The 20,920-nt window shown below is 48.0% G+C and overlaps 1 protein-coding gene across 1 annotated transcript in view; it reads left to right on the top strand.

Annotated features, from left to right (window-relative positions):
• Window positions 1-2,737: 2,737 nt before the first annotated feature.
• Window positions 2,738-20,920, top strand: part of SHISA9 (shisa family member 9) — a 306,580-nt gene continuing 288,397 nt past the window's right edge. The window contains exons 1-2 of the mRNA XM_047779156.1: window positions 2,738-3,300; window positions 18,984-19,111. Coding sequence (XP_047635112.1) covers window positions 2,738-3,300; window positions 18,984-19,111 — 691 coding nt within the window. The remainder of the gene's footprint in view (window positions 3,301-18,983; window positions 19,112-20,920) is intronic.

Raw genomic sequence — 20,920 nt, 5'->3', positions numbered from 1 at the left:
ATTAGTTCATTAAAAATAGCCCTTGCATATTTTTTGAATGCTTCTCATATCCACATTGTTCTAGGTGCCAGGGACTCTGCAAGATTCAAGATTCTTTCTGCCATAGAGTTTACATTTTCAATGTGGGATGACAGACAAAAAACAAATACATAGTATCATGGCAGGTGGATGGAGAGCCTGGACGCCTATTTTAGGCAGGCACTACCTGCAGTGGTTAGAACACAGGCTCCTGGGTCAAATTTCTTGGGTCGCGTGCCAACGGCAGCACTTCCTTGGGCACCTAGTTTAATTGCTTTGGGCCTCGGTCTCTCCCGCTGTTGTGTGGGCTTGGTAAGATTACCTAAGTGGTCGAGTTAAATGAGATCAGTCACTTAGTGGCTCAGCAAATATTACCAGCTTGTCTGCTAGATGCTCAGCACCTCTCTGAGCATCCGTGAAGAGGTGATTTTAGAGCAAGCAGGCTCAATGGCTATATTACAAGCACTGAATGAAGGTCAGCTGTGGTCACCTCTCACACACCAATGCTTGTATTTGTAGACTCACACAGTGGTGAGTGTGGGTGGACAGACAGACCACACTGTCCTGTTTGGGGGATCCCATTATGATGAATCTGATGAGTTTAGACTTCACAACCTCACACCTCATTCTGGTGGGTTTGGACTTAATACAGCCTAGAAGTCAGTGGGTCTTCCAGGGTTAGTACACCCCTGGATACACTCTGTCAATGTTGCCTTAGTGTGTTTTTGTTGGAATAGGGTCCTTCTCTCAAGTCTCTGGGGGGGGACACTAAAGCAACCATTTCTTAAAAGAGAAGCCACAGTTGGTCCAACTCCTTCTCACTCTGAGAAAACGTGACGAGTCCCAATAAAACTTCCCATTATTTCTCCACTAAGGGGACTCCCCCCGCCCCCCAGTGTGTCATTTCAGATGTGACCCAACCTCTTGGCTCTTTGAAAATGCCCCCAGAAGCCCTCGGTTGCAGCCAAATGGAGAGGAGGGTGGTGGAAACATCATTTCCTTGCAAATCGCCCAGCCAACTGCAAAGTGTATACTTAGTTAATGCAATTAAAAAAACAAAACGCAGGGGCGTGTGGGGATCTAAATTTGGTGTAGCAGCTTTGGTACAAATCCTGTTTTGGGGGCTACTGGAGTCAAATTCAAAGCGAGGAGAGGAAGAAGTGGGAGAAATGGGAGCGAGCGGACGGATGGCTGGAATCGGCTGGTTTGAAAGAGGGCAGATTTGGAAATGCTGACGGCAGAGGATGGGAGGCTTCCCGAAGAAGCAAGGCCGGGGGCTCAGCGGCTCCGGGTGAGCATATCCCGGGGTGGGGGGTGGAGGGTGTCGGTGGGCACAAGGGCCAGCCCGTTCCTGAGACCGAGGTACGCGAGCTCCAGGTACCGGCGGGCGGCTGAGGCTGGGCGCCTAGGCCTTGCGCTGCACCAGATCTAGGAGCTCAGAGGCGGCGCCGCGGGCGGTGTGCCCTCCTGTGGAGCGCAGGGAAGGTGGCGACGGCGAAGAGTGACAAAGTGGCAGGTCAGGGGGCCTGCGAGAAGTCCCAAAGAATGACGTTCTGGGACAGGCCAGTGCCTCGGCCTTGGCCACTGCCTCTCCTTACCCCTGCATTTCTTTGACTTTAGTTCAGGCCGAGCCCCTCTCCCGGGGTGCTTAACCCGGGCCCAGGCGCTTGCCACCCTGCCTTCTCAGCTCAACCTTGGTCCTCGCCTGGGCCCGGGAAGTTGAGCCAGCCGGGTGTCGCCTCTGGCAGGAGGGCACAGCTGGGTAAGGGCAAGGCAGCCCCGCGCACCTGGGAGGGGCGATGCTGATCCCGCTGCACCCGAGTCTGTCTTGGAGTGGAAGCTACTTAGTCTGTCCCTAAACCTTTCGAGTCACCCTTACCCTGATGAGCCGACTCGAGCCGCAGCTCCTGCGCACGCACCCCGGGAAAAAGCCGCGGGCGGAGCCGCCTCTGCGCCCTGAACAGGTCTGAGCCACTGCTCCCGCCCAGAGAGGGCGCGGGAGGTCCCGCCGCCGTCCTTCACCTGCGGGGAAATCCGAGCTGTGCCTTCAGCCTCGGCGGCTGCGAGAGCTCGCTCCCCTCCACCCGCCAGCCCCGCTCAGCTTTGCACGCCCCCCAACTGGCTCCCGCCCGCCCGCCGGCCCGAGGCTCCTCTCCTGCGCCCCCGCCCCCCTCGAGCTCGCGCCCGCCCCCTCCTCCCCCCTCCGCTCCCCCTGCGCCTCCTCTGCCCGCCCTCCTCCCCCTCCCCCTTCCCTCCTGCCCTCCCTTCATTCCACAAGTGTCGCTTCGCTCTCTCCGGCGCACTTGGCGAGCTGGAGAGGTGAGAGGGATCCTGCGAGCGGGCGCGGGGCGGCGAGTCCGGAGCCTTCGCTGAGGGGAGGCGCGGAAGGAACGACTCGCCCTTGCTCTCCGGCCCCCGCCTCCCCCTGTAGCCAGCCGGACCTGCACCCCGCGCTTGCCCCCGCTCCTCCTCCCCCCGCCCGGCCCAGCGCGCTCCTCCCCGGCCGGCCCCTCGGCGCGCGGCGCGCTGGAGGCGAACGCGGGCTGAGCCGAGCGCAGTGGCTGCCGACCACCGAGCGCCCCGCGCCGCTCCCTGCATGTGCGGCCCGCGGCGGCTCGCAGCCCCCGGCAGCAGCCTCGGCAGCTTCGGCCGCGCCTCGAGAGGCGGCTGCAGCGGCTCCAGCAGCGGCCAAGCGGCCGAGCCCGGGCTGGGAGACACGATGCGCCGCGTTCTCCGGCTGCTCCTCGGCTGCTTCCTCACCGAGCTGTGCGCCCGCGTGTGCCGGGCGCAGGAGCGAGCGGGGCACGGGCAGCTGGCGCAGCTGGGCGGCGTGGTGGTGCTGGCGGGGGGCAACCGCTCCGGGGCCGCCTCGGGAGAGGTCGGCGAGGGCGTGGGGGTCTCGGACGCGCCCCCGACCCGGGCGCCCACGCCGGACTTCTGCCGGGGCTACTTCGATGTCATGGGCCAGTGGGACCCGCCGTTCAACTGCAGCTCGGGCGACTTCATCTTCTGCTGCGGGACTTGTGGCTTCCGGTTCTGCTGCACGTTTAAGAAGCGGCGACTGAACCAGAGCACCTGCACCAACTACGACACTCCGCTCTGGCTCAACACTGGCAAGCCCCCCGCGCGCAAGGACGACCCCTTGCATGACCCTACCAAGGACAAGACCAATCTGATCGTTTACATCATCTGCGGGGTGGTGGCCGTCATGGTGCTCGTGGGCATCTTCACCAAGCTGGGGCTGGAGAAGGCTCACCGGCCCCAAAGGGAGCACATGTCCAGGTGGGCTGCCTCCCTCTCTCCCGCCTCCCCCCTTCGGGCGCCGATCCCCTTCCACCTTCCGGGAGGCAATGGCGCTCCCCACCCCACCCTGGCCTCTCCGCAAGGGGATGTCACCCGGGCAGCCAACTTGGGCTGAAAGCGCGGAGAGGGGGCGCTGGGCTCAGCACAGGTGTGGATAAGAGCGTGTGTGTGTGTGTGTGTGTGTGTGTGTGTTGTGGGGGTTGTCTCCAACCCCTTCGCCCTCTTGCCGCCCTCTCCCGCCGAGGATTGAAGCCGGCTTGAGACACAGACTGGGAGCCCCTGGCTCCGAAGTCTTAGGTTTTGGGGAGAGGGTCCAGCCTTCGGACTGCAGATACTAGCTCCTAGGTAAACAGGGGCCAGCAAGCCCGAAAGGGAAGGGGGGCGTGTGTGAGACCGCGCGCGCGTGTGTGCGGGAAGGAGGGAGGGAGGCAAGCAAGGAGTGTGTGCCGCCTGCAACTCGTACGACTCGCGAAAATGTGGCGAGGGAGGTGGAGAGTGCGGGAGGGCGAGAACAAAAGCTTTGCTTGGAGCGGCCGCCTCGCTTTCCCCGAGCGCAATTCCCCTGGAATTGGGACCTTGCTGGTCCCCTCCCTCCCTTAACCCCCACGTCTCTCTCTCCCGTTGCCACCTCTCCTTGCCCGGGGCAGCTGCGTGCTGCGCCCAGTGCCCGGGCTAGCGTGGCCTCCCAGGTCTGGAGCCCCCCTCCCCGCGCGCCTTCACCCCCCAGCCGCCCTGATTCGTCAACTTTCCCTTTTGCCTTATTCATTATGCAAGTCCCAGCACGAGCAAGTCGCAGCAGATGGGAAAAGGCATTTGGGAATTAATGGAGCTATTTGCCTTTTTCTTTTTTTCCCCCAAGTGTCTAAATCGATTCATACAACCTAGTAACTTTGGAGGCGGAGGATGCGGTGGCGAGGACGCAGCCTCCGGCTGGGGAGAGGCCAGGGGTTGGTATGAGGTTCGGGCGGGGTTGAAGAGTGACAGGCGGCTTGTGAACAGCTGGATGACTGGGGTGCAGGGTTTATTCTCTTTCAGAATATGGGCTACAGAGTCGCCATGTGTCGCCCCTACACATACACACACACACACACACACACACACACACACACATACCCGGCACCTACGGGTGCTTGTGCGCGCGCGTGTGTCTGCACGCGCCCCGTGTGCCTGCCTAAAAAATCTCAACAAAGAGACCCACCAAAAATAGGAGAAGGAACATCACCACCTCACTAGTAATTACTTTCTATTTATACGCAGAGTATCCGATGATTTTTTCCCCCCCTAGACTGGAGGGATTTGGGGGACGAGGTGAGGAACTTCCTCTCGGCCTGGGTCCGCAGGGAGGTGTGGTTGGAGGGTGAGGTCTGGAAACCGCAGAAGTAAGCTCCCAGGGGATTCAAGAAAGCTCAAAAAGAGTAAAGCGCAGGCCCCGCCCACCTCCTGCAACCCCAGGGTGCCTAGTTGCCTACCCCACCTGCGCGGTGGTGTCACTCCCTTCTCCCACACCCGGCGCAGCCCTTGCCAGGGGTCTGTGTTAAGGTGAGAGTGAGATATGGAAGCAAGCCTGCGGCAGCGACTGTTCCTTGGTAGGGAGATTCACCCGGGGATGGGTAGGCTGTCTTGCAGATTTCGGTGAATTCCTCTGCTCAAATCTCCTTTGAGCCCTTTGCAACCCAGGGCTTAGAGGATCCCTTCTTGTTTTGGGGTGGGAAAGTGTGGAGGGGAGCAAACCTTTGGGCATCCGTGGAAGAAAGTGTTGTGGTCTTCAGGCTGGCGGGGACTCCATTTCCTGGTCCTGCCCCCTTACAGCTCCGCTTACTCCAGCCCAGCAGGCTGCAGCCACATTCTTCTGCAGGTACCAGGAAAGGTCTGCTTGGAGGTGGAATCTAGGGGTACCCAGTTCTGGGGAAATAGAGACTCAACACATTGTATACATTTCGGGAGTTCCAGAATGCAGCGGAAGTACATACTCCGGAAAGGATGATTGATTTTTACTGGCAACTCCCAAGCTATGGTTTTCAACCTTGGCTGATGTCTAGGGTCACCTGGAATGCTTTTTCACAAATTCTGTTGCCAGGGGCTGCACCCTAGATGGTTCAAATCAGAATTTCTAGGGTGGGGCCTGAGCAGCCATACTTTTGTAAAGCTCTCCAGGCTTTACAGTGTTCAGCCAATCACTGTCCAGGGAAAGGAAGTAACATTTGCTGAGCAAGTTCTGGGTGCCAGGCACTATTCTAGGGGTGGGTGTGTGTGTGTGTGTGTGTGCACGCACGCACACGTGTGTGTAAACATTGTCTCATTTACTTTGTACAGCTATGAGGCAGGTGCTATTTTAATTCCCACATAGGAGCAAATCATCGCTGAGGTTGGGTGGCTAGCTCAAGGTCACAGAAAATTTTCCAATCCTTGGTCCCCTGGTTTCAGCTGTGTCTGGGGCAGACCTTTTCAGCTTGAGCGAGTGGCAGAATTTGGGGAGCTTCTTAAAATGCACATCGTCGAGTTTGGTCCAGAGAGATTCTGCATCCATCCATCTGGGCCTTAGAAATCAGCATTCAACCACCTCCCTGAATGGTTCATGTGAGGTGGTCCACACTTGGAGAAACACTGGTCCAGATTTGGGCATCTTTTACTGGGTTGAGAATGGATGAATTCATCCAGTGTGACTCTTAGTTACTTTCTATTGTTAGTTACCCCCTGTGTGTGTAGCCTTTATATGTATTTCTGTGGTCCTAAGGGCTGCCTCAGTACTTGCTGAGTGCATTCTGCTTTGCTGATGCAGTTAATCATCTCAAGTCTCAGCCACAACAATGGTCTCATTTACTTTTGCCCGCACTGGGCCCTGGGATGCTTGGGTGAGACCAGCACACCAAGCTTGGCATCAGAGAGGCTAGAGTGTGGTTTCCAGGTGAGATTAACCTGCTGGCCAGAGCTTGAGCTTCTAGGGTCACTGGGATGGGGAATTTATTCTTATCAAAGTACCTCCTCCTCAAAGACTTGCAACACGTGCTGCTCTCACATCACACACTGACCACTCCTGGTCACCAGTGTGCTTGTGTTTGGTGATGTCAGTTTCCAAGTTCAGAGTCCTGGGCACATCGCCTGCTTCCTTCTGAGCCGATTAGGGCTAAAAAGGGGGAAAGATAGCAATGAAGCATACTCAGGCCTCACCTGGGATGTTAGGAGAACTATACAGATGCTCATTCAGCATCTGTAACAGCAGCCACATTCTATCACTATTTATCAGAGAAGAGGTGATCGAAAAAGGTGGCTGGCTTTAGGTACCAAACCATGCAGACACATTTTCTTTGGTCTACAAGGTATTTTTTTTCTTTTCTTTTTTTTTTTGTCTTTTTGCCATTTATTGGGCCGCTCTCATGACATATGGAGGTTCCCAGGCTAGGGGTCGAATCGGAGCTGTAGCCGCCGGCCTACGCCAGAGCCACAGCAACGCGGGATCCGAGCCGCGTCTGCAACCTACACCACAGCTCACGGCAACGCCGGATCCTTAACCCACTGAGCAAGGGCAGCGAGCGAACCAGCAACCTCATGGTTCCTGGTTGGATTCGTTAACCACTGCGCTACGATGGGAACTCCAACAAGGTATTTCTATTTATGTATTTTTTTTTTGTCTTCGTTTTTTTAGGGCTGCATCTGTGCCATAGGGAGGTTCCCAGGCGAGGGGTCAAATCTGAGCTGTAGCTGCTGGTCTATGCCACAGCCACAGCAATGCCAGATCCGAGCCTTGTCTGTGACCTACGCCACAGCTCAGGGCAATACTGGATCCTTAACTCACTGGGTGAGGCCAGGGATTGAACCTGCGTCCTCATGGATACTAGTCAGATTCATTTCCTGTGCCACAGTGGGAACTCCTATTTATGTATTCTTATTTTGAAGTTTTCCCTCAGTGTTTTATTGTGACACATTTTAAATATACAAAACACTTGAAAGAAGAATAAACATGAACTCCATTATATATATCATTTATCTAGGGCAGGTTTTCTTCCCTTTGGCACCCTTTTTTATTTTTATTTTTATTTTTTTTGCCTTTTTTGGCCACCCCATGGCTTATGGAGTTCCTGGGTCAGGGATTGAATCCAAGCCAGAGCTGTGATCTGTGCCACAGCTATGGCAACACCAGATCCTTAACCCTCTGTGCGGGGCCAGTGATTAAACCCACATCCCTGCTGCTGCAGAGACACCATCGATCCTGTTGTGCCAGAGTGAGAACTCCCTGATTGGGACTCTTGACACTGGGGGCTGGAGGGTAATTTGCTGTGGGGGGCTATCTTGTGCATTGCAGGATGTCTGGCTGCATCCCTGGACTCTACTCTCTAGGTACCAGTAACATCCTCCCCACGGTGGGGACAGTAAAAAGTGTCCTCAGACATTGACAGGAGTCATCCAGGGGAAGAATCACCTGCAGTTGGGAACTATGACTTTAGATAAAAAATTATTAGTATTTTATCATGCTTGCTTTATGGCTCTCTCTCTCTCTCTGAATGGCCTTCCTTCTTCCCTTCCTTTTCCCCCTCCTCTCTCTTTCCCTCCCTTCCTCCCTTGTTTTCCTTTGTTTTTTGGCTGCAGCATTTGAAAATAAGTTGCAGACATGACACTCCATCCTTAAATCCTTCAGCGTGGATCTCCTAAGAACAAGGACATTCTCCCACATAATACAACTCCAGTATCATACCCAAGAAAAAGAACAAAAATTCCATATCATCATCAAATAGCCCATTATATTACTGTTTTCCCCAGGCGTGTACCAGAAATGGCTTTTCAAGCTTGGTTTTTCAAACCAGGATCCAGGCAAGGCTCACTGTGTTTGGCTGTGAAATCTTTTTAGTCTCTAGTGTTTTAAGACCAACTTAGAACCAAATGCCAACCACTAAAAACTGGGAGGTTGATGCAGAAATCCAGATTTCTGATTTCTCTTGAGACATTGATAGGTCTGGTAATCCTGGGCTTGCATTTAAAAATGGGAGCTGTGTGGAGGTGTGCACGTGTAAGCCTTAGTCACTTTGTTGTGCAGCAGGAATGATCGCAGTCTTGTAAATCAACTGTGCTTTAGTGAAACCTAAAAAGATGAATGGCAGCTACTGGTTGCTACTGAGTGGGGATGGTTCTCTTTTGGACCCTGTCAGGTTCATCCCGGGTGCCATTCTCTCCCCCCGCCCCTGGCCCCAGCCCATCTCTTAGTTATGTTGCCTGCAGTCCCCAGAGGGGCCACCAGGCAGATCTTAGCAGAAATGGACTCAAGTCTGATGGCTCCAGATGCAGTCTCAGCGCAGCCACTTAATAGCTGTATGATTTGGGGCAGGTTTCTTCACCTCTCTGAGTCTCAGGTTCTTGTTTTAAAATGGGATGATGACGGCCCCTATGTCATACATAGGCTTGTGTTGGGATTCAGGGGGAAAGTTCTTAGCACAGGCCCTGCCCTATGGTCACTGCTCAATGACTGTCACCCTTTACCGTCATCCTTATTGTTGGAAATTTCTACTCGTTATCTCCTGAAGGGGATGATGGTGTGGTCTGAAACTCTGTGTATAGCCCTTGCTCTCCTATGTCTGTTTAGCTGTGTGACATTGGCCAAGTCTCGTACCTCTCTGGGCTTGCATTTAATCTTAGAAGAGGGGACGGCAGGTTCAGAAGAGGCGAGGTGACAGTGGATGATTGCCCTAGATGCATTTCCAGTGTTAGCCTAGATGATGTTGAAGAATACTTGCTGGTTTGGTTATTTTACATAAACTTCTGTGTAAATTCTCCTGACTTTTCGTGCCCCTCCCAAGGAGGTCAGCCTTAAGATAGGCACAGATTGCTCTCCAAGAGCATGTGCAAGCCCCTGGCCACTGGAGTTGAACTTCAGGTCCAGACATTCTGTGGCCTTAGCCCTGGTCCCTGACCGCTAGGCTGCACTGCCTTGGAGCAAAACCATGCAGGACTAGAATCTCTGCAGCATCAGGGCCAGTTCAAGGAGCCGCTGTCAGATCAAGACTAAGAATGTTTTCTGCATCTGCCCCTGGCAGGGCCAGCCCTCTTGGTGGAGGCATTGGTGAGAAATGACCTTGGGGGCAGGGATGCATGTTTGAAGCTCTCTGCACTTGAAGTCAGTAGGGAACACGTCATTATTTTGCCCACCTTCAACAGAATCACAAATCCAAGTGGCAAATTACATAGCACAATGGCCTGTGTGTTTTTCAAACATGCTTCGTAGGAGCTGAAGCCTCTTGCGAAGAAATGGCATCAAGTGATAAATGTTCTTCCTTCCTTAGCCTTTTCTCTCTTGTCCCAATCTCCCTTTTACTTCCCCTTTTTCTTACCCATTGGTGGTTATCCTGTGGCTTCCACCAGCTCCCCAGGCTGGAGAAACCCATGAATGCATATATTATTGGCCATGGAAAAGTCTCTAAATTACTTTTCCTTGCAGAACATGTTTGCTTCATTTTGGGCACCAAGTGCTTGCATTTAAAAAATCAACTTCATTGGGGTCTAATTTACACAAGAAAATGCACACACATTATGTGTACAGTTTGATGAGCTTGGGTGAATGTCTACACCTGTGTAAACCACTGCACCAGAAAGTTATCGCATGTCTATTGCCCTTAGAGCCTTGAAAAATAAATGATGCTTCTGGTGCAAAAGGCAATTCTCAGGAATCCTATTCCATTGTTTGAAAGTCAGAATGTAGTTTAGAACTTGGAACCCCTAGAGACTTTGGAGTAAGATGCTGGACCTCTGAGCTCTGTTTGGAAATGTTGGGGTCTTTTATTTGCTCACTGTAATTGGGAAGAAAAGGGATGCAGCCTTTTCTTTTAGTTCCTCAAATATGCCAAGCTCATTGCTGCCTTAGAGTTGTGTTGGCTTTGCCTCAGCTTCTCTGGCTGGCTCCTCCTCAACATTCAGGTCTCAGTTCAATGTCACCTTCTCTGAGAAGCTGTCCCTGACCAGCCAGCCTTACTTATCAGTACCCCCCTGTCCCCTCCAGCCCATCACTCAATGTTATTTGCTTCATTTCACATTAGAGTCTGAAACGAACTTACTAATGGACTGGTTTACTAGTTTATTATCTGTCTCCATCCATTCTCTTTCACAGTAAGGCCTGCAAGGATGCTAACAGCTCCCTCACCCCGCCCTGGTATAACCTGATTGCCTAGGACAGTACTTGGCCCATAGGAATTCTTCTGGTTTCTGATATCCTGGTTTACTTGACATAAGAACATATCTCCTTGTTCAGTCCTTTGTTTGCCCGTTTGTATGTTCATTCAATAGGTATTTATTGATTACCTACAATATATCTAGCACTGGGCTGAGAGCTATGAGAGGGCAGTGGATAGAGCAGGCACAGAGCTGACAGTCAGATGGCAGGGGGGAGGTGGCACACAAATAAATCATGTGAAATGATACCAAGTTGCACCTTATGAAATTGCCAATATTCCATCATCTTCAACCTCAAAAATGGCAAAATTTTTTTGTGTCTTTTTAGGGCCACACCTGCAACATATGGAGGTTCCTAGGCTAGGGGGATAGGGGTCGAATCAGAGCTTAAGCTGCCGGCCTACGCCACGGCCACAGCAACACCACATTGGAGACGAGTCTGTGAGCTACACTGCAGCTTGCTGCAGTGCGGGATCCTTAACCCACTGAGTGGGGCCAGGGATTGAACCTGCATCCTCATGGATACTAGGTGGGTTTTTTACTGCTGAGCCACAGCGGGAACTCCAAATATGGCAATGTTTCACATAATGATTGGAATTGGATTAAAGGATATCAAGAAAAAGTGTAGTTTCTTCAATATGGTGCCTATATTAGGGTTCTCCAGAGAAGGAGAACCTATAGGAGATCTATCTATCCATCTATCTATTGATTTATTGTGCAGAATTTCCTCTTTCTAATAGAGGCTAGGAGGTCCAAAATCTGCAGAGTCAATGTCCCAGTTTGAGTCTGAAACCTGGTAGGTTGCTGTAGAACTGGGATGTGCTGACATCCTTGTTTGAGGGCCATCGGGCAGAAAAATTCTTTCTTACTTGGGGCGATGTTCAGCCTTTTGTTCCATTCATGCCTTCAACTTGTTGGATGAAGCCCACCCATATTTATGTGGGGCATTCTGCTTTCCTGAGTCTATCAACCTCTAAGTGTTAATCTTATCCAAAAATGCCCTCTCTGGTACATTCAGAATAATGTTGGACCAAATCTTTGGGTACCTTGTGGCGCCCAGTCAAGCTGACACAAAATTTACTGTCACAGAACCTTTAGGATCTTGGTCTTCAGAGTGTGGCCTGTGGACCAGCAGCCGAGAGGGAGCTGGTCATTTGGGAGTTTGAGCAGAATCTCAGGCCCTGCCCTGAATCAGAATCTGTATCTAAACAAGACCCTCTAGGTAATCTGAACGCACAATTAACTTTGAGAAGCACCAAACTATGTGCCACACATAAACACCAATTCCTTGGGTATATATTTGGCTTGTAGCACATAGCTTGCCCTTTCCATTATCTAATTCACTAATTTTTAAAAACATGTCCCTCTTTAAAAAAGATTTGTTGGCATATAGTTGACTTACAATGTTGTATTCGTTTCAGGTGTGCAGCAAAGTGAATCCGTTATAAATATATATATATATATATATATCTCCATCCTTTTTTTGGCCATATAGGTTGTTACAGAATATTCAGTAGATTTCCCTGTGCTATGCAGTAGGTCCTTGTTTGTTATCTATTTTAGGTGCAGTAGTGTGTATGTGTTAAGTCCATCCTTATAATTTGTCCCTCCCCCCACTCCCTACCATGGTTTCCCCTTTGGTAACCATAAGCTTGATTTCAAAATCTGTGAATTTGTTTCTGTCTTATAAATAAGTTCTTTCGCATCATTTTTATTAGATTCCACATATAAAAACATGTCCCTATTTGTAACATGTGTTGTAGTATGCACTCCAATGCATGCATGTTTGTTTTACTCCTAAGTATATGCACACACTAGCAAACAGTTATGAGGTACACTACAAAGGCTACATAAGAACGGAAATTTGAAACTGAGCTGAAGGTGAAATAAATATTTACATTTTGTTGCTAACGGTGATGACTTCATGCAATCATTTGCTCACATCTCAGAGCCTAACATGTAGTGAGGATGAAACTCAGCATTCATAAATAAATCCATAGTTTGAATATTCTTCACGAGAGCTTTGATTATATTGGGGTGACTTCATTTTGATCCAAATGGATCATCATTAAAAAAATTATTATTATGATCATTTTGGTCTTTTTAGGGCCACACCCATGGCATATGGAGGTTCCCAGGCTAGGGGTCGAATTAGAGATACAGCTGCTGACCTACACCACAGGCAGATCTGAGCCGTGTCTGCGACCTATGCCACAGGTCACAGCAACGGTGGATCCTTAACCCACTGAGCAAGGCCAGAGATCAAACCTGTATCTTCATGGATACAAGTCAGATTTGTTTCCGCTGAGCCACAATGGGAATTTCAAAAAAAATTATTTTTATTAAAGTATAGTTGATTTATAGTGTTGTGTCAGTTTCTGCTGTACAGCATAGTGACCCAGTCGTACATATATATGCATTCTTTTTCTCATATTATCTTCCATCATGGCCTATCCCAAGAGACTGGATAGAGTTCCCTGCGCTATACGGTAGGACCTCATTGCTTCTCCATTTTAAATGTAGCAGTTTGTATCCACCAACCCCAAACTCCCTGTCCATCCCACTCTCCACTGCCTTGGCTTAACCTTGTGAAAAGCTGTTGAAGAGGAGAGTCCAGTCTGTCATTTTCCTGTGCTTGTTTCATCAGTATTGTCTCCAGGCTGTGGTTTTGTTATGGGGAACATTTTAAAGCCAGATATCCACATAGTCATGTTTAGCTTAGTGAAGTAGGTACCTTGCCTGCAGATCCCCTTTAGGGGTGCACACTGCAGTACAGATGATGGGCCAGAATGATGGTACCACTGTCAGCCACCCTTTGTGGTCCAGGATTCCTGATTCTCACCATCTGACCAGAGTATTCCAAGTGCACCAGCATGGATTCACATATTAAATTCCTTTTCATTTTCAATAGCTAAAGACATTACACAGAAGTTCTCATATTTCCTTCCCCCATGCAGAATTATTGTAGGCAGTCCCTGAGTGTGTGAACCACATCTTGAAGACTCCTTGTCCAAGATATAGAGGCTCAAAGAATCCCCTTCTCCTCCACCTGCTCTGGGGAGGGCTAGGTGGGGAAAAAGTACCCTTGGCTTTTGGGTGAATTCGGTGAATTTTGGCACTCAGAAGCAGCTCAGGGAATCTGCTGATGGCAGTGCTGACCAAGTTCGTGGACAGCCATTCTGATCACTTCCTCTGCTGTCCTCTTGCAAGTCTGAATATTTTGAAAATTTGGGGAGACTCCTAAGAGAATCTGGTGAAAGCTATGGCTTCTTGTTCAAGAAGAATTCAGAAAAAAATTTCCATTCAGTTCCAGAAGGATTCGAAGATCCCCTGAAGCGCATATAAAGAACCTGTTCAGAAGAGGGAAAAAGGCATATATATATATATATATATATATGTGTGTGTGTGTGTATATATATATATTTATTAATTTTTTTTGTCTTTTCTAGGGCCGCACCTGTGGCATATGGAGGTTCCCAGGCTAGGGGTCGAATCAGAGCTGTAGCCGCCGGCCTACGCCACAGCCACAGCAACGCGGGCTCCCAGCCACGTCTGCACCTACACCACAGCTCACGGCACCGCTAGATCCTTAACCCACTGAGCAAGGCCAGGGATTGAACCCGCAACCTGACCATTCCTAGTCAGATTCGTTAACTGCTGAGCCACGAAGGGAACTCCAAGGCATGTTTGTTTTCAAGGCATCTGCCCATTATTTAAAACACTTGGAGTTTCAGGCCCTCCTTCCTGCACAGAGTAGAAAGGAGCCTGAACTCTTATTTCAGAGACATTCAGGATTGTATTTCACTCTCTCCACTGATTACCTGGGTTAGCCTGGGCAGTTTTTCAGACTGGAAAATGGGTTCCACACCTTGTAATGCTCTCCTTGTTTGCCATAGTCCATGTTCCTCAGACACCGGAACTGTTTCCTGCCTCAGGGCCTTTGCACTTCCTTCCCTCTCTGCATGGAATATTCCTTCCCCATTTTCTTTTTCTTTTTCTTTTTTCCCCCCTGTTTTGGCTGTACTGAAGCATAGGGAGTTCCCCAGGCCAGAGGTCAGATCTGAGCCGCAGCTGCAACCTACCCCAGTGCCAGATCCTTTAACCCACTGTGCTGGCCGGGGATCAAGCCTGCATCCTGGTGCTGCAGAGACGCTGCTGATCCCATTGTGCCACAGCAGGAACTCCTGGAATATTCTTTCATCCTCTTTATGTGACCAGCTCCTTCTCATGGTTCAGGGCTCCACTCAAATGTCACCTCCTCAGGAAGGCTTTTCCTGATCACCTCGTCTCTCTGTTTATTTAGAATTTTTTTTTTTTAAATTGTACAATTTAGTGGTTTTTTAGTATATTCAGAAATTTGAGCAACCATCACCACTGTCTAGTTCTAGAACATTTTCATCATCCTAAAAGTAACCCCCTCACTCATTCGCAGCCACTTCCCATTTCCCCCTCCCATGATCCCAGCTCCTGGCAACCCATGACTACTTTCCATCTCTGTGGATCTTTGTATTCTGAACATTTTATGTACATGGAATCATGTAGGATATGGCTTTGTGTGTGTGGCTTCTTTCACTGTACATCATGTTTCCAGGTTTCATTCATGTTGTAGGAGGGATCACAACTTCATTCCTTTTTGTGGCTGAATAATGTTCTATTCCCTACAACATTTATTTTATTTTATTTTTTAAATTTCCCCAATACATTCTTTTTTTTTCCTTCTGTACAGCATGGTGACCCAGTTACACATACATGTATACATTTTTTTTTCTCACATTATCATGCTCCATCATAAGTGACTAGACATAATTCCCAGTGCTACCAGCAGGATCTCACCTTTTTTTTTTTTTTTGTCTTTTTAGGGCTACACCTGTGGCATATGGAAGTTCCCAGGCTAGGTGTCCAGTCAGAGCTGCAGCTGCCGGCCTACACCACAGCCACAGCAATGCTAGATCCAAGCTGCATTTGTGACCTGCACTGTAGCTTGCAGCAACCCGGGGTCCTTAACCCACTGAATGAGGCCAGGTATTGAACCTGTATCCTCACAGACACTAGTCAGGTTCTTCACCTGCTGAGCCACAACAGGAACTCCTCATATAACACATTTTATTGATCAGCTCCTCAGTTGATTTGGGTTGTTTGCACTTTTTGGCTATTGTGAATACTGCTGCTATGTACCTGTTTGTCTTGATCATGTCATACTTTATTTTTGCAGCTCTTGTTTATTTAACACATATTTTAAATTTTTATTATTTATTTATTTAACACATATTTTAAAAATCCTCTGCCCTAGACCATAAGTTCCATGAAGGCAGTAACCTTGTCCATCTTGTCCTCTTCTGTACCCTTGGCTAGGGCCTGGCACCTAGTAAGCAGTAAATATTTGTTAAATGAATGAATGGGAGCTGTGATTCTTTTGCCTCTTAGCAGACTCAGTCTTTCCCCTAATTCATGGGGAATCTTCTGTGTTGACCTGTGTCTCACATCTTTCTCTTTTTTTTTTAATTACTCAATGAATTTTATTATGTTTATAGTTGTACAATAATCATCACAACCACATTTTATAGCATTTCCATCCCAAACCCTCAGTGCATCCCCCCCACCCCCAAACCAGCTTCATTTGAAAACCATAAGTTTTTCAAAGTCTTTGAGTAAGTATCTGTTCTGCAAAGAGGTTCATTGTGTCCTGTTTTTAGATTCCACATGTAAGTGATAGCATTTGATGTTGATGTCTCATTGTCTGACTGACTTCACTTAGCATGGTAATTCTAGGTCCATCCATGTTGCTGCAAATGCCATTATTTCTTTCCTTTTAATGGCTGAGTAATATTCCATTGTGTATATGTACCATATCTTCTTTATACACTCCTCTGTCAATGGACATTTAGGTTGTTTCCACATCTTGGCTATTGTAAATACATCTGTCCCTTGTCATTACCTGTGTTTCTTGGCTCTTTGCCCCATCCTCCTGTGAGCAACCATTCCCCCCAAGCTCAGGGCCTTTATTTCCTTAACACAGACTCACAGACTGCCTGTGAAAATGCAGAGGCTGGGCCCCACTCCTGGAGTTCCTGAGTCAGCAGGTCAGGTCGGGGGTGGATCTGAAAATCTGCACTTTCACGAATTCCCAGGTGATGCTGCTGCAGCTGGTTGGCTGACCCCTGTTTGAGAATGATTACTGTAGTGGGGTAAATCTCAGCAGGCAGACTGGGTCTGCTGGTACATGGGGGCCTCACCTTCCTTCTCTGCCTCCCTTGATGTGGGCTCGGAGGGTTCCCATTAGTTGAGAACATCTGGATATACCCTAAAACATGGCAGGATCCTTTGTAGGTATGTGCCCTGGAGAATCTCTCCCTGGTCCAAGAGGAGGCCTGGACGAGGGTGTTTAGTGTAGTGTTGTTCATAGAAGCAGGCTGCTGATGACCATCTAGGTGTCCCTAGTCAGGGATATAGATAAGCTGGGCTGATCTGCTGGATCGCCATGGATGCTTCAGCGGGCATCCATTCTGATTGTGGAGTTCCTCCACCCCATGAAACAGCTGGATGCTTCAGCTGCCATCCTTTCTGATTGGACACTTCCTCTGCCGTACTAGTTGTTTCATATTGAGACAGTTATCTCTGCAGGTAAGTGAGTGAAAGATACACACATATACAGCAATAGCTACCATGTTATACAGTTGACTCTTGAACAGCATGGATTTGAACTATGTGGGTCCATTTATACACTTTTTTTTTTCAACAGTAAATTCTGCAGGAATTCCTGGTGGTTCATCTGGTTAAGGATCCTGCGTTGTCACTGATGTGGCATGGGTTGAATCCCCTGGCCTGGGAACTTTCACATGCCAAGGGCACAGACAAAAAAAAAAAAAAAAAAAAAAACCAAAAACATTAAATTCTGCAATATTACGTGATTTGTGGCTGGTGGTCTCTGTGGATGTGGGATATGAAAGGACTGTGGATAAGGAAGAACTGAATATAAGGAGGGCTGATTATGAATCACAGGCACATTTTTGACTGTGCCCCTAACCCCTGCATTATTCAAGGTCCAGTGTATCTCTTTTGAGAATATTTAGACCTCTAAAGAAACACATGGAGGTAGACAAAGAGGAAAAAAAATGGCTTGGTGATACCTGACCTTAGGTGCATATCTGTTTGATAGTTATCTCTGCTCTGTTTTATGTGCAAACACCAAGCTTCTTTCCTAAGCTGATATTTAATTGTGAAGGTCACTTTTATACGTTGAGTTGTGCTCCCTCCCAAAGATATGTTGAAGTCCTAACTAGCCCCCTTCCCTGGAATGTGGCCTTATTTGGAAAAAAGAGGGTTGCAGATGTAGTTAGTTAAGATGACGTCATAATGGATGGGCCCCTAATCCAATATGTCTGGTGTCCTTATAAGAAGATATTCTGTGAAGACAGACACACAGAGAGAATGCTCTGGGGAGACGGAGGCAGAGACTGGAGCAAAGCAGCTGCAAACCAATGCAGACCAAAGATTTCCAGCCCAGGCTAGAAAGAGGCAAGAAAGGATTCCCCTATAGGCTTCTGAGGCAGCTTGGCCCAGCTAACACCTTGATTTTGGACTTGTACCTTCTAGAGCCATGATTCAATACATTTCTGTTGTTTTAAGTCACCTAGTTTGTGGTCCTTTGTTATAACAACCCTCAGAAACTAATACAGTCACTTAAACATCCCTAGCTTTTTTCCTTATTTGTGAAAGAGTGATAGGAGTATTGACCCTTGGGTAAATGTCAAGGGGATTAAATATGGTGATAAAAGAAAAGGGCCTGAAACACATCTGATCCCCCAGGTTCTCTGCTTTCCCTCCATCCCCCTGCTGATTAAGAGGGACCCCAGCATGGCATGTGACGGTTCACACCAAATCTCCACAGCTGCAGGAAACCCAGTGCACAGTGTGCAGGGCTGTGACTAGAGACTCTGGTTCAAATCCCTGTGCTACCAGTTACTGGCTGCGTGACCTTGAGCAGATTAATTCACCTCTCTGAGCCTTTGTTTACTCATCTGCAAAGAAGGTATTGTAACCCACATAAGGTGTTAATATGCTGCTTGTTGAATTAAGGCATGTAACGTGACTGGTGCTATAGCATCTCGCTTATGGTAGGTACTCAATAAATGGGTCATTGCTGGACATGATGTGTTGATACCTAGGGTTAGTTATAAAGGGAGACTAAACTTGTGGGGGTGCAGACACGTTACATATATTAATCACTTAATCCTCTCAACCACTCTATCAGGTGTTATCCGATAGTTACCACTGCTATTACACAGCCATCGTGAGAAGCACATAAACTTTTTCATGAGGTCCTTATGTAATCTCTATTTGTCTTAATCTTATTTACCTACTTATGTCTTTTTCTTCCCTTTAGCTCTAAGTAGAATGGCAGCTCCATGAAGGAGAGGTGTCTTGTCTTTTGTTTATAAGCCCAGTGCTCAGAGCAAGCAGGTGCCAGTTATTGTTTTGAATGAGTGGATTTAAATTCTCTCTTCTTTCAGGGCCCTTGCGGATGTCATGAGGCCCCAGGGCCACTGCAACCCTGATCACATGGAGAGAGACCTCAACATCGTGGTCCACGTCCAGCATTATGAGAACATGGATACCAGAACCCCCATAAACAATCTCCGTGAGTACAGCTGTGCAATCCGTTTCCAGTCCCATGTGCTGGCCCATGTGGTGCTCCCACCTCCAGATTTCATGATGTGTGTTTTAGGCCATTAAGAGCTTCTCTTTGGTGACTGAGAAGTTTTCTTTTATCTCTCTTGGCTCAAACCATGTGTGGCATCATCATATTTCACCTGGTTTGATGCTCTGTTAAAGAGTGATCTGCTTGGTTGCTTTCTCATGGTTGGTTCTTTTATTAACTAATAGCCTATTGGGGTGGTTCATCTTGGTTGATCTATTAACTAATGGTCCTCATGGTTGGTTCATCATGGTTGGGTACTTAACCAATGGATTACTTGGTTTATTCATCTTAGATGGTAAGTCTGCTGGCTAACCCAATTTGTTGGTTCATCCTGACTGGATGATCTCTTAACCAATGGTTCATTCATTTATCTGTCTGCCTCGTGAGTTAGATCAGTTGTGACTTTTAGGTTTCGTGCTGCTTTCAGTTAACAGATACTGGTTCAGAAGAATTAGATTTATGTTTCATAAAGCTAGAGTTTCATAGCTGTAGCCCACAAACTCTGTGTGTGTGCATGGACACGTGTGTGTATGCATATGTGTGTGTGGGGTGTCCAGTTATGTTAGTTTGGGGTGTGCATGTGTGATTCAACAGCATCAAATTGTTCCATTGTTCTTCCAGGAAGAAAAAAAGCTGAATTCTCTATTGTGTTTCAATAGGTATTCTTTAGCTGATAGAGCATACGTGGGAACCTCAATATGGTCCCCCCAAGTTTCTTTCTTTTCAAAGGTCTGTATACATACATACATTACTGAGGTGATAACACTAATAGGAGTGGGGAAAAACAAGATTGTTTCATTTTTGACAGTACTGTACTACCATGGTTATTCCTAGCAATTATGTTTTCAAGTAACCCCCACATTAAAGTAATGTGGAGGGCTTGGTTTAAAAGAACAAAAGCCAGACACTTCAAAGGATGCATTCAGTTGTGGCTGGAGGTTCTTAAAAACAGAAACAGTTCTGGCATTGCACATTTTCTAGTCTGGGTCGCCTTTGCTAAAGTTCCACCAGAAGTTGCATTGGTGTTTTATTTGCCAAATCATAGTTTTGGACTGTTTGGTTGAAATGTTCATGCTCAACGGTTAGAGGAATAAACCTGTGGGATCTGACTTGGGTAATGCAAATTCTCTGATTCTGCATGGTGATCATTGTTCACGGCCTTGGAATGTTTCAGTATGTTTGCAAAGTCATTGTGTACATGGTTTGAAAATAGGTTTGAAATGAGTAAAATGTCTTAGGTTTCATTATATTAAATAATTTGATATTATTTATGGATTGGATCATAAGATGATAGGAGAAATTGTCATATTTTAAAGCAAAATACACCAGCTGTTGCAAGTTTTATGACTAAATCTCACAGCCCCAAAAGATATGATAAATTGTGCTCTGATATGGCAATTGCTATACCCAGTTCTGGCTTTGATGGAAATGAGCACGTTCTCTTTCAGAATGCACTGGGAAATAAGTTGAACCTAGGTATATGTGGGTCCCAAACCTCGTATGCAAGTGATTGTGACCATGGAGTAGAGAAAGCTGAAATGGTGTTGAGTCCCTGACTGTAAAAGGCAGCTGTTAAAAGTTTCTCATTTGAAGTTTTAATCATTAGGATGATTTTGAATCAGCACTCAGATGAATCGCAGACTCATTGAAGTCACCCAAGACTCACTGTTCCATCAAGTAAGAGGGCAGGCGACATTGAGGAATCTTGCTTTAGTAGGGATTTTTTTTCCAAGTTGTATTGAAAATAAA

Source organism: Phacochoerus africanus, chromosome 5, assembly GCF_016906955.1.
Source record: "Phacochoerus africanus isolate WHEZ1 chromosome 5, ROS_Pafr_v1, whole genome shotgun sequence".
NCBI classification, from domain to species: Eukaryota; Metazoa; Chordata; class Mammalia; order Artiodactyla; family Suidae; genus Phacochoerus; species Phacochoerus africanus.
The sequence above is the reverse complement of the archived record's forward strand: the minus strand, read 5'-3'. Positions and strand labels throughout refer to the sequence as shown.